The following is a 14,451-nucleotide window of genomic DNA, read 5'->3' as shown; positions in this document are numbered from 1 at the left end:
GGTGTTGCCGGATCAAAAAAATTAAACAGCAATTGATCAAACAAAAAAATAGTCGGCCCGAAAAATTTTCGACGCGCCAGGACAAATTAAAATTAATTTCTGCGGTCAAGGCGAAGCCCTAATATGGGATTTGACCCACAAGGGCCATTTTAATTCTATAAAATGGCATTGAAATGATTTGTGATGGATTTTGATTTTGACCCAGTTTTCTTTTTCCTAACCAGCTCCTTAGCGGCGAGATACATCAACAAAACACCAACATCCAATTGATTTGAATTCATTTTGCTTATTGGTTTTTTGTTTACAAACAACAGCTGTTCAGTATTACCTTATTTCTTAATTTTTTTGGTCACACTAGCTCGGTAGCTGAAAAGTGCGATATCGTTATCGGATTTTCAACAGCGGATTTTCGTCAACTCAGTACTAGGCTAAAAAGTAAATTCCGGAGCCTGCCTGTATATACAGTGATTGAACAAATAATAGAAACGATTTTTCCCTTTGGGTTCAAATATGTATTTTGAATAGAAAACGTGGTAATGAGTGAAAATTTTAATTTTTCTTCCATATATATACATCTATCTTACATATTAGAAAACAGAAATCCATTTAGCTTTATTCATTTGACCTGGAAATAAAAATAGAAACGAAATGACTAATCCTTCTCTAAATTTACTAGTTTAGCAAAATTTACCACAAAATGTATTCAGCTTTAATATTTTGTGCCGTTACCATAGTTTTTCAAAACTGCAGCACACCTACGAGGCATAGACTCCACCAGATTGGCATATTGCTTGCTAAATGGAGTACCACATTTCCTGGACTTTCTCCCACAATTGCTCCTTATATTTTGGTTGAAAACCATTTAAACGTTGTTTTAGGATGTCCCACAAATGCTTAATAGGGTTTAAATCGGGTGACTGAGCCGATCAATCCATAACGTCGACTTTATTGTCCTAGAACCACTTTTTCGCAAGCTTGGATGTGGGTTTGGGATCGTTATCCTGCATAACTTCCCACTTCCAAGGCATTTCCTCTTCGGCATATGGTAACATAACGTCCTTCATTATGTTTACATAGTCTGTAGAACACCTATTGCCTTGTACCCGATAAAGTGGACCAACACCTAAAGCAGAGAAACATCCCCATAGCATTATATGGCCGCCTCCTTGTTTGATTGTCTTTTTGGTGTATTTGAGATCGAATGCTGTGATGTTTGGGCGTCTAACATGGGATCTACCATCAGATCCAACAAATCAATCTTTGTCTCATCGGACCAAAGGACGTTTTTCCAGTTCTGGCGGGTCTCTTGGTTTTTGGCAAGGCAGAGTCGCCTTTCGATATGTCTCTTGCTCATAAAAGGAACTCTCCTTGCTGAATGCGCTTTCAAACCACGCTCAATCAGTCTTTTGCAAATGGTATGACTCGTTAAGGATGCCTTCATATAGTTTTTAAGATCCTTCTAAGAAAGGAAAGGCTCCTTTTTCGACTTCCTAAAAAAAGACGTGTCAAATTTTGTAGAAGTTGCTCCCTTTCTGCCACGTTTTTCCTGTTTATTTTGTATTCCTGTTTTTGGAGCTTTCCAATAGTTTGACTATTTGTCCCATGGATTGGACTTCTGATTTTAAGGATGTAGTCTAATGTTCCGGCCTACTTTTTGGAGGTTATTTCAAAAAAATTTTTTTGTAATAAAAAATAATGCGATCGTTTCAATTTTCAGATATGTTTTTATAGGCATTATAAACTATTTGAAAATATTTTGTTTAATTTATTCTTGTGTAGTTTAATACACTTTATAGCATGCCAAAGTATGTATATAAAAAAAAAGGTAGGTCCCTGGCGCAGGTGATTTCGACTGCTAGAGTCATCCGAAACAAAAAATTATAATAGATTATTGTTTTGTAAGCTTATGGCTCTATCCCGTACTAGAATGAAATATTTTCATCAATAAATAACAAAATGGCGAACTCACAAAACAAAAAATTAAAAAAAATTTATCTTAAATTAATGATAAAAAAAAACTAATCATTAAAAATAAATGATTCTAGTACGGGACAGAGGTGTTACTTTTTAGAACAACATATCCAAATTTCAGCTACATCGGTACCATAGAATTTTGTGAATCACCTGCGCCGCACACAAAAATGTCGTTCCGAGAAAAACGCGTTTAAAGTTTAGACGCTACCGAGAAACTCATACTTTTCGGTGTAGGCGCGCTCTCGATTATGGGCTGTATCTCTGTCGTTATTTGATATTTTTATTTGAAACTTTAACCGTACATTCTTAATAAACATTTTGTTCGAAATATGTGAAAAAAAAATCGATTTTTTCAACCTTACACATGAGACTACATCCTTAATGTGAGGATTAGATTCCTCTCTACTGCGGTGCAATGTGTTCCACGACCCATTTTGAAGCTTTTAACAAAATTAAATGATAGATTGTACAAAAAATTGCTATAATAACACTCCTTGTAATCAAAATAATCAAAACAATACCTTTTATTTTAGTTTAAACGAATATAAACCACAGATTTTGAAAAAATACGACCGCGTTTCTATTATTTTTTCCAACCCAAACACGATGACAAATTGACGAATTTCCATGAAAAACTAAAATTGTGGACGAAAAGCGTTCAAAAAGAAGATCGTGACCAAGTATCGTTATCTACGTTACTAACTCAGTGGATTTTATAAATATTTCTAAAGCCTAAACTGAAAAAAAAGCCTTTTAGTGATATAGAAATATTCGTTTCTATTATTTTTTCCATCACTGTATATAATTTTACGATTCATTAAAAATCAATATTCTGAGTTAGCCTCTTGCAGATACGAAAACAGCTGATTGGCTTATTTACCTTTTTTGTTAGCATTTTTTTAGACACTTCTTATAAATTTTGTTTTTGTGAGTGTTACGATAGATAGCAAAACTGCTCCCGCGGCATCCGGCAACGCCGAAGTTGCAGAATCGATAGTTTAAGCGGGTGTTGAAGCTCTGTTAACTCAGCCGGTAACCATGTGCCTAAGCTTTCTTTTCTATTTGACACTCGAGGGAAGCGGACGAAAAGTGAGGACATATTAATATTTAAGTTTTGATTATGAATTGTATAACTTTTAATTTGCTAGGAATTTAAAGTGCTGCCATCGCAGAGTGGTTACCGACTGTACCACTGTTAGCCCTTGCTGCCCCGTTATAAATGAAAATAAACAATTATCAACAATTATCTACACGGGCGTCTTTACTCGGGCGGCGCTAAACAACTTCGAATTCCCGCAACATTTCTTTAAATTCTTTTCTGGTGTATTCTTGGAGAATACTTGAGTCAGAGAGCAAAATCAACATGGAGATGCCTACTGGATCCGGTGGAGAGGCAAGATTGGTGGCGACATGCTTCCTCTGTGAAGTGGAGGACGAGCACGTGACAGTTGGCTGCATTGGCGCCGGCTGCGTGAGCATGTGCCATCCTAAGTGTGCTGCTCTAGAGGATGGCGGCGTGGGATGGATCTGTGCAGAGTGTGACGTAGACGTCCATGCACAGAACTCGACGTTGATCAGGACAGAAAAGCTGACCAGCCTGACGGCTGGGGACAACTACCAAAGTTACTCAGGTGGCGACCAGATGAGGATCGGAACTAATGACATCGACGAGGCCTCGAAGGAAGCGCAGGACCTGCAGACGGAGCTAAGGTTGTTGGAGGAAGAAGATCAGTTGCTGCAGTTGCGACAACAACTTTTACATAGGCGAAAGGCGCTCATGGGCAAGCTCCCAAGGGAGAGGCTATCGGAGACTGGCCACGCAGAGAAGATGCCTGGAGCATCTAGTACACGGTACCAGAATGCTGGTACGGACACAATTGGTGAAGTTGCCGTTGTGGAAGGAAACGGCAGTACGCAGAGAGCCCACGCTGGGCCCCCATGGCTCTTTTCTACCAGTGGGGAGGACAACTCAGCTGCTAGGGTCACTAAACCTGTGGGCAGACCATCTTACGAACAATTGACAGCGAGGAAGACTAGCGTGGCTGAGTTGGTGAAGTTTTCCGGAAGGCCGGAGGACTGGCCCTTATTCATCGCAACGTATGAACAGACGACGGAGCTATGCGGATTCACGGATGCCGAGAACCTAATGCGGCTTCGGCATGCGTTGGAAGGACCAGCCAAGAACGCAGTACAAAGTCTAATGCTGCATGCGGACTGTGTTCCGCAGATAATCGCCACGCTAAGAATGCGATTTGGGCGACCCGAAATTATCATTGACTTGTTAGTGACAAGGATTAGACAATTTCCTCAAGTGAGGGAGAATATGCTTGAAATGCTGGTTGACTTCTCGGTGGAGGTGCAAAATGTTTGTGCTACGATGAAAGCCTCCAAGTTGGACCAGTACTTAAACAACCTAGCGCTCACGCAGGAGCTAGTGAGCAAGTTGCCATCGATGGTGCAGACGTTTTGGGGAATGCACAAAGCCTCTCTAACAGTGTGTACGTTGGCAGAGTTTAGTACGTGGCTATCGCAGATGGCAGAAGGAGCGAGCCATGTGATAGTCCCAAGCTCGTCGTCAAGAACGGAGAGAAGGGGCACGGTACATACACACACTGTGCGCCAAGGCTGTCGGCTGTGCACCCGCAATTGCAGAACCCTGCAGGAGTGTCCAGCATTCCTGGAAATGACGACCCGCGATCGCTGGAATGCTACTCGACGGTGTGGCTTGTGCTGGAGATGTTTCCAGAGCCACAAGGTGGAAAGATGCGGCGTCCCCAATCCTTGCGGAATAGATGGATGCCTAGAACGCCATCATCCCCTGTTGCATCGCGGCAGCACGGCTCCCGTCCAAGCCAGGTGCCATGCAAACCGACAAGAAGGTGTGGAAATGCTGTTCAGGGTATTGCCAGTGACTTTGTATGGAAATGGTAGGCAAGTCAACACGTATGCCTTCATCGACGACGGGTCATCTCTAACCTTGATCGACGCCCCATTGCTAGAAGACCTTGGAGTGAAGGGACAACCGCAGCCTCTATGTATGCAGTGGACTGCCGGCATGCACCGGTATGAGGACAGCTCGGTCAGACTCGACTTAAGGATCTCCGGCATTGGCCAAACGAAGCAATATGATCTTCGCGACGTTCACTCGGTCCAGTCTCTTGATCTCCCGTCACAGTCGTTGGATATAACCCACCTGAAAGCACAACACACACACCTTCGACATCTACCACTGTCCGGATACGACTCAGCACAGCCCAGGCTCTTGATAGGTCTCAATAATTGCAAACTAGGGCGCGTGCTTCGCACCAAGGAAGGCACAACAGAAGAACCGATCGCTGAGAAGACCCGCCTGGGGTGGACGATTAAAGGAAGAAGCTCCAACAGTATGGGTGATGACATAACCCCAAACTACCACGTGTTTCACATATGTGCATGTGAAGCTGACGAGAACAAGGAGATCTTGCGCCTGCTTGAGCAGTGCATGTGGTCGGACGGCGGCCCTAGACCAGAGATGAATAGCAAGAGCGTATCCAATGATGACCAGTTGGCTATACAGCAGCTGGAGAAGAACACGAGGCGTATAAATGGCCGATTTGAAACAGGTCTGCTGTGGAGGTATAAAGATGACAAGCTGCCGGATAGTTTACCTACAGCCCTAAAGCGGGCACGATGCATGTACCAGAAACTGACTCGCGAGCCGGAGCTTGCGAAGGGAATTCGCCGACAGCTAGATGAGTACGTGATGAAAGGATATGCACGGCCCATTACGTCGGAAGAAGCTGAGGAAAAGCCATATTGGTATCTACCTATCTTTCCCGTGCTAAACGTGAACAAGCCAGGAAAGCTTCGCATAGTCTGGGATGCGGCTGCAAAGACGGAAGGGATCTCGCTGAACACAATGCTGCTGAAGGGACCTGACCAACTAGCGCAGTTGGTACCAATACTTCACAGGTTTAGAGAGAAACGTATTGCTATCGGCGGCGATATCGCCGAGATGTTTCATCAGGTCAGAATACACACAGAAGATCAGAGATACCAACGCTTTGTATTTATAGACCCAAACACACAACGGAGAGAGAACTACGCCATGCAGGTAATGACGTTTGGGGCTAGTTGCTCCCCCAGCTGTGCCCAGTACGTGAAGAACAGAAATGCAGAGTCGTTCAAGAAGGAATACCCACGAGCGGTGAAGTGCATATTGGAGAATCACTATGTAGACGACATGCTGGACAGCGTCGACACGGAGATAGAAGCTATAAGCCTCGCGCGTCAGGTCCACTACATTCATCTTCAGGGCGGATTCCTCATTCGAAACTGGGTATCGAATTCCAGAGAAGTATTAAGCGCACTCGGCGAAGGAGCACCCACGCTAGTGAGACTAGACGAAGCAACGGATGGACAGACCGAAAAGGTGCTGGGAATGTGGTGGGACACGAAAGAAGATCTCATCCGCTACCGTGTATCCCCACGATATCGCCATAAAGAACTTCTCCAAGGAAGGCAACGACCCACCAAACGAGAGTTTCTCAGTGTGTTGATGTCTATATATGATCCTTTAGGTCTCATATCCTTCTACGTGATGTATGCGAAAATAATATTTCAGGAAATATGGCGAAGTGGATGTACCTGGGATGACCCCATACCTGAGGCAGAATGGATTAAATGGAAGCGATGGCTTCGGTATATCCCGGACGTTGAGAAAATGACCATCCCAAAATGCCACATGAAGGAGTCGCTGATGGATTCAGAAGTGGAGATGCACACCTTCGTGGACGCAAGCGAGAATGGATTTGCCGCCGTGAGTTATATACGATTTCAAAATGAGGCAGGTATCCACTGCAGTCTACTGGGCAGCAAAACCAAGGTAGCCCCTCTAAGACCGACATCCATACCAAGGCTTGAACTCATGGGAGCAGTGCTTGGAGCGCGGTTGGCTCAAACTCTGGAGCTTTCACTTGGCGCGAAGCTGAGCACACGGACTTTCTGGACCGACTCGAGGACCGTGCTGAGTTGGCTGCGATCGGACCAAAGGAAGTACAAACAATTTGTAGCATTCCGTGTGATCGAGATTCTAGACAGTACTAGCGTCAAGGACTGGCGCTGGGTACCTTCCTCCGAGAACGTGGCGGACGACGCCACTAAGTGGAACAAAGGACCGGATTTCAACCGAGAAAGTCAAGAGAGGCAATTTTGGCCGCTGACAGAGGCGGAAGAAGGAGACGAGTCAGGAATGGAACTGAAGGCGCAATTCATCGGCGTATGTGACGGATTCACAGACGTAGGCCGCGCGACCCTCATAGACTATGAGCGGTTCTCAATCTGGACCCGTCTGCTATGGAGTACCGCAAGAACGGTATGGTGTATGAGGCGATGGAAGGCCAAGGCTCTACAACGATCGGACATCGAAAATCAGCCATCACAAGAAGATACCAGGGTCGCGGAGAGTCTTCTGTGGTCGTACGCTCAGGCGGAGTACTACCAGACGGAGATACGGTTAATCTTACAAGGAAAACCATTGAAGAAGAATAACCTACTATACAAGCTGGGACCGTATATGGATTCCGATGGCGTATTAAAGCTGGATGAACGTGCCAAGATGATCAAGGGAAGCGACCGCGTCGTACTCCCCTGCAGCAGCCACATTACGCAGCTCATCATAAAGGAATTTCACCGAAGATTTCTGCACGCTAACCACGAGACGGTGGTCAACGAACTACGACAAAGATTTTGGATACCAAAGCTGAGATCCACCCTTGCTCGGATACGACGCTCCTGCCAGCAATGCAAGAACCGACAGGCGGCCCCCAAACCACCGCGCATGGCGGAACTTCCCTATCCAAGAGTAGCAGCCTTTCATAGGCCTTTCAGCTACACGGATGTGGACTACTTTGGGCCTCTGATGGTGCGGGTCAGACGCAGTTCAGAGAAACGATACGGCGTGCTCTTCACCTGCCTCTCTACAAGGGCAATACATCTAGAGGTAGCGTATTCATTAACAACTGACTCTTGTATTCTAGCGGTGCGCAGTTTTATGGCCCGACGAGGGTGCCCAGTGGAACTCTGGAGCGACAACGGCACCAATTTTCAAGGAGCCTGCACGGAGTTGCGTAGGGCGTTCGAAGATGTGGACAAGGATCTACTCTCTCGCGAGTTCACTGGACCCCAGATGACATGGAAGTTCATTCCACCCGCATCTCCCCACATGGGTGGGGCATGGGTGCGCTTGGTGCGTTCCGTGAAGACGGCGTTGGAATCAATCCTCCTTGACAAACGACCATCGGATGAGTTGCTGAGAGCCGCTCTAATGGAGGCGGAGGCGATCGTCAACTCGCGACCCCTAACATACATCCCTTTGGAAGATGAGAACGAAGAATCACTGACACCGAATCATTTCCTGCTTGGAAGCTCAACTGGAAGAGGACCGACGATGGAGCCCCTACCCGAAGGAGTGCTGCTCAAGAAAAGCTGGAGGGAATCACAACAACTGGCGGACTCATTCTGGAGGCGATGGCTTCAAGAATACCTGCCAGTGATCACTAGGCGGGCCAAGTGGTGCGAAAAGGCTAAGCCTCTTGTAGAAGGGGATATCGTGTATGTGTGCGATCCCGGACAGCCGCGTAGCCAGTGGCCGAAAGGAAGAATCCTGAAGGTGAACCTTAGCTCGGACGGTCAAGTAAGGAGCGCCGAGGTGAGGACCCAATCTGGCGTTTATACCAGACCCGCGACGAAGCTGGCAGTTCTATCTATCGAGAGTAGTTTGGTAGATCCCTGGCGGAATATACAAGTGGGGAGTGTTACGATAGATAGCAAAACTGCTCCCGCGGCATCCGGCAACGCCGAAGTTGCAGAATCGATAGTTTAAGCGAGTGTTGAAGCTCTGTTAACTCAGCCGGTAACCATGTGCCTAAGCTTTCTTTTCTATTTGACACTCGAGGGAAGCGGACGAAAAGTGAGGACATATTAATATTTAAGTTTTGATTATGAATTGTATAACTTTTAATTTGCTAGGAATTTAAAGTGCTGCCATCGCAGTGCGGTTACCGACTGTACCACTGTTAGCCCTTGCTGCCCCGTTATAAATGAAAATAAACAATTATCAACAATTATCTACACGGGCGTCTTTACTCGGGCGGCGCTAAACAACTTCGAATTCCCGCAACAGTGAGATTTATGTCGTTAATTTAAAGTTAATATAATCTTATAGCGGCCGATCGTTCAGTTATATGGCAGCTATAAGATATAGTCGGCCGATCCTTATGAAATTTGGTAGGTTGGATGAACTGACCAAAAATAGATGCTGTACTAAGTTTCAATGGCTAACAGAAATAATGTATTTGAAAGGAAAAGCTGTATCTACAGCAGGTTCAAGGCAACCCTTGCAGAGGGTATTATAATTTAGTCTAAAAGTGTGCGACGCAGTGAAGGTGACATCTTCGACCCTATAAAGTAGATATATTCTTGATCAGGATCACCTCCTGAGTTGATATGAGCATGTCCGTCTGTCCGTCTGTCTGTTTCTACGCAAACTCGTCTCTCAGTTTTAAAGCTATCGACTTGAAACTTTGCACACACCCTTCTTTCATTTGCACGCACACCATACCTATATTTTTAGCTCTATCAAAACATGCAATACCTTAATTAAATCAAATCGCAACCAAGAAACAAAAAAAAAAAAGGAAAACAAGTGAAAAAAAATTGATTTTTGTTTTAGTTTTTAAACTATTCAAGAAAATTTAATTAATCTCATAAAACATAACGAAAAAAATAATAGTACCACTTTTCAAAAATAGGTTTAAAACTATAGGAACTTCCACTATTCGTGAGATAACAATATTGAGCTTATAAATCTTATGTTCTTCATTTAATACTTTGTGGTATTACTTTATGTGGTATTTACTTTATCCTTTATTGGAAATAACAGCTGCGCAGCATCTTGGTATAGAGTCAACTAGATCCTGGCATCGCAACTAGGTCCTGGCATTATGGGAATTTGAGTCCAGGACTTCTTAATTACTTCCCAAAGGGATCCGATTGATGTTGGTTTTGATGCAGCGACTGCCCTTTTGACGTCCGACCACCAATTTTCTATTGGATTAAGATCTGGAGACTGGAGGGCTCTCCATAACCATTTCGTATGTTTTGGGTCACCACTGCTTTATGGCAGTGGTCGTCACCCCAATACATTGATTTGATTTTAACGCATTAGTATTAGTAACGAATAGCAGAAAGTAGGCTGTGATCATGACGTTTCACACATTTATACTGTGTGTGTGTGGCAGAGCTCGGGAAGAGAAATTTCCTATGACCTCGGGATAGGGCCGTGCAGACCACTGCTTTATGATCTTTGGGGTGTACTAGGGCTTATATTCTGCATTCCTTGGACGTCTGACATACGATATGGATCGTTTCCCACCAAACATAACCACCTTGCTCTCATCTGACCATAAAATATTCCTCCACTGTTCGGATGTCCAATTTGCATGTTCCTTGGCAAACTTCATTCGCTTAGATTCATTTGTTGCATTTAATTGTGGTACCTTTATTGGGCTGCAGGCTTAGGTTTAGGTTATGTTGCCTGAGATATGTACGCACAATTTGATCCGTCGCATTTATTTTAAGCTCAGTAGCTGATTTGAAAGGATCCTTCTTGCTCTGGCGAATCAATCGTTTGACATGATGGGGGGTCATATATCGCTTTCATCCTCATGTTTCCGGGTTTTCTTTAAAATTTAGAGCGTTCTTAATCATTTTATTTGAACATCCGACCAATCGACCAACTTCCCTGTACGATTTTCCCTCCTTTATCAGCTTTTGGATGACATCACGCTTTTCCTCAGTGCTGTGCTTTCCATGTCCCATTTCAATTGTATTTCCAAAATTGTATGATCCCAATATTGCAATTAAGGGATTAATTAAGGTGCCGTTAGCAGCTTTGAGAATCTGCCATTATTTGCTTTGCATATACTTTCACTGCCACGGTCGAATGCTGCGGTTGAGAGGGTATTCAGCCAAATGAACATCGTAAAAACAAAGTTGCGCAACAAAATGTGTTTTAAAAGCTTCCACGCAATATTAATAATGTTCGTTTTTGAAATTTTAAATTATTTAAAATATAATAAGTATTTTTATTTTAATGTTATAGATATGGACTGCGACGTCATGGCAATTTTGTCATGACTACCAACATCCAACGAAATACCTCGCTTTAGTTCAATCATCCGCCAAATATATGGAATCTAATGATGAAGTTGATGAAAATTTATCTTTTCTAATAGTTATATAAATATTATATCAATATCGTAATACCTTTATTAAATACCTTCTTTGCATTTTGGTGTAATTGCTACTCCAAATGTCATTTTTTTCTTCTTCGATCTACTCTACACTGAAATTTTTAACAGAGCTGAACATTTTACTTGGTTTAAAATACAACAACAACTTACAAACAAGAAAGGAAAGCTTACTTCGGGCGGAGCCAAAGTTGATGTACTCTTGCAGTGGGCCGATCATTATGAGAATATCATAATATAACATAAAATTTGTAAAACTAATTTCTTACAATACAAAATCTTAAAAAAAAGCCTCAAGCTTCTATCTTCAAAGAAACAAAAGTTGGTAATTTTACCAAATACTATTTCCGATTGTTCAGTTATATGGCAGCTATAGTATATAGTCGGCCGATCCGGGCCGTTTCGACTTATATACTGCGTACAAAGGAAAGAAGGGTGTGTGCAAAGTTTCAAGACGATAGCTTTGAAACTGAGAGATAGACCGACAGACGGACATGCTAACAGATGTACTTCGGACATGCTTACTTCACTGCGTTGCACACATTTGACCAAAATTATAATAACCTCTGCAAGGGTATAAAAAATTGAAAATTTATTGTTATACACGATAATCGTAAAGTACAAGGATGTATTGTATTCGTGTCAATTTATGCAGCAATGAAAGGGAATAACATCCGACCCCATAAGGTATATATATTCTTAATCAGCTTAATCGGCGGAGTAGTTAAAACCGTGTCCTTCCGTCTGAGCGCGTGGATCTCAAAATTTTAAATTTTAAATTTTCAAAGTTTTAAATTTTTGACGCCCTATCCCGCCTCGACAAATCGGAAATTTCGGTCGCTCCGGTAGGTGATTGATTTTTGAATAACTTTTGATGCCAAACAATTCATATAGTTAATATAAATTTAAAAAACGAATTTTCGTAATACGAGTTAAAATTGTACACTCGTGGATCTCGAATATATGAAAAAAAAATAAAAGAAAAAGGCCAACCCATTTGGATCTTGGGCTCGTAGGTTTCCTAGCAGATCAATTTGGTGTCAAAATGTGGCCACACCCACTCAAATCGGATAACTGATAATTCGATATGGCAAACTGTTCCAATGGCTAATATACACTAGTGGTCGGCACCCCAATACATTGATATGATTTTAGCGCATTAGTGTTAGTTACGAATAGCAGAAAGTAGGCTGTGAGCATGACGTTTCACACATTTACACTGTTTGTGTGTGGCAGAGCTCGGGAAGAGAAATTTCCTATGCCCTCGGGATAGGGCCGTGCCGACCACTGATATACACCTACGAATCAAAAATTAACCAAATCGGAGTCAAAATTAAGAGGAGTTATAGACTTTTTATTGTGCTTCCCTACTAAATTGATTATTTTTTTTTTTCCCCAAGCGCTAAAGTATGCAACATTTTTTTAAAACCGTCAAAGTTTAAACCAGGGGTGCCCAAGCTGAGTATACGGCAGAGCAAACTCCAATAGCAGTGCAAAAAATCACCAATACATTTACACCATTTTTTTCATGTCGATGCACTGAAAAATAAAATTTTAGTAACATTTACAAGGGGTTTCAAATAAATATCATTGTAATAAAAAATACATTTTATTGTAGCAAATAAGCAACAGCTTATTATTATACTATGCCAATTAATGCATAACTTTATACTTTTATCCCTTTCTCTCGCTAGTAATTAACTAGTCGACCATTTTGGCCGAAATAAAAACAAAAGTGAATTTTTTGCAGTAAAAAGTTTTTGGCAATCCTACAAAAAAATACATTCGGATTAGCACGATTGAGGAGAATAGGGAAACCATGGAAAATTGTTTTTGTATTTGCGCTTTGCCTATGCTGGGAGCAACACACGTACATAGATATATGACATTTAATTTTCCATATGAAAGAGCAATTCTAACAACAAAGGAGCAACGAGAGCAATGGGCCTGGGCACCCCTGGTTTAAACTTTTAAAGTTTAGGTAATGTAAGAGATGAGTACCTGGTATAATATAGGCGGGAAACTCGACTATAGCGTTCTTTCTTGTTTCGACTCTTTAATTTCAGACCAATCCATAAACCATTTTTTTATTACGAGGTTGCTAAGCTTAAACGTTAGATTATATATGTGTATGTATGTATACTCGTTTCACTTTATATAGGAATACTCACACAACCATCCCGTAAGCTCCTTCACCTATATATGCTAATTTGGTATATCTCGGTGCCACTTCAAATATTTGCCCTCTTATAACTTCGGCGTTAGGATGTGAATCTACCGAAGTAGCAGCTCCTTCAATGCTTGTACTAGTTGGTAATGATTCGGCCATTTTTTATATTAAGTGTTTCGTGGCAAATATATCTGTCACAAAAATTTTAAGTTTTTTTAAATAATTCGCAATAATTGTACATGTACATACTATGTACATGTATGTATGGAAGTATGTACATATATTAAATCAGGCGTAGGGACAACACCCTATAAAACATATATTACACATATTTTTATTACCCAGAACTGGAAAATTTTACAATTCAACAAGCTTAGTACGGACCTTTTAATTTCTTACAGTTTTAAAATATTACAATTATATTTATTATATGTTTATCTTAACATAAGATTTTTATTTACTCCAAGTACAATTAATATGTATTCAGAAAGTATCGATATTTAATTTAACTAAGACAAGCTAACGTCGAACCATAGAGTTTAAAGACATACATAGATTTGACATCTCATAGAAACAAAAGTGTTCCAATGGAGAATGGAACGCTGAATCGTGCGTGTTCCACAGAACGACAAGCTAAGTTTAACATATTTTTCGCGCAAAAGTTATTGTGTGCAGAGCGAAACGAATTCAAATCGAGCTCGAGTCTACTATTTTAATTATTCTTTTATCTCTTAATATTATACGATATTATACGAGCGAAACGAATTCAAATCGAGCTCGAGTCTACCATTTTAATTATTCTTTTATCTCTTAATATTATATTTTTATATAGTTATTATTTAAAATTCAGAAAATTTTAGTAAACATACAATTTTTAACTTTTTATAATCACATAAAGATAAATATGTAAATATATTCTTAACTTGGCCTTATTTTGTAGTGAAACTCGCTGTTAAAATCTTTATAAATGCGGCTGTCATGGCATATTGCCAGGTCGCGTAGTGGAACTCGCTAAAA

The 14,451-nt window shown here is 41.7% G+C and overlaps 1 protein-coding gene across 6 annotated transcripts in view; it reads right to left on the bottom strand.

The window, feature by feature from the left end:
• Positions 1 to 13,959, bottom strand: part of rl (Mitogen-activated protein kinase rl) — an 83,965-nt gene extending 70,006 nt beyond the window's left edge. For 4 of the 6 annotated variants that reach the window (XR_011441910.1, XM_070276803.1, XM_043211572.2 and 1 more), the window contains exons 1-2: positions 13,819 to 13,959; positions 13,436 to 13,625 (exon numbers count right to left, since the gene is read on the bottom strand). Coding sequence is in view for 4 of the 6 variants with exons in the window: in XM_070276803.1 (XP_070132904.1) it covers positions 13,436 to 13,593 (158 nt within the window). In the remaining 2 variants the exon portion in view is untranslated. Of the gene's footprint in view, positions 1 to 13,435; positions 13,626 to 13,775 lie in introns of those variants that run through there. The other 2 variants (XM_043211571.2, XM_043211574.1) reach the window with 2 other exon arrangements.
• Between the last annotated feature and the right edge of the window lie 492 nt (positions 13,960 to 14,451).

The sequence above is a fragment of the Drosophila bipectinata genome, chromosome 2L, assembly GCF_030179905.1.
Source record: "Drosophila bipectinata strain 14024-0381.07 chromosome 2L, DbipHiC1v2, whole genome shotgun sequence".
NCBI lineage: Eukaryota > Metazoa > Arthropoda > Insecta > Diptera > Drosophilidae > Drosophila > Drosophila bipectinata.
The sequence above is the reverse complement of the archived record's forward strand: the minus strand, read 5'-3'. Positions and strand labels throughout refer to the sequence as shown.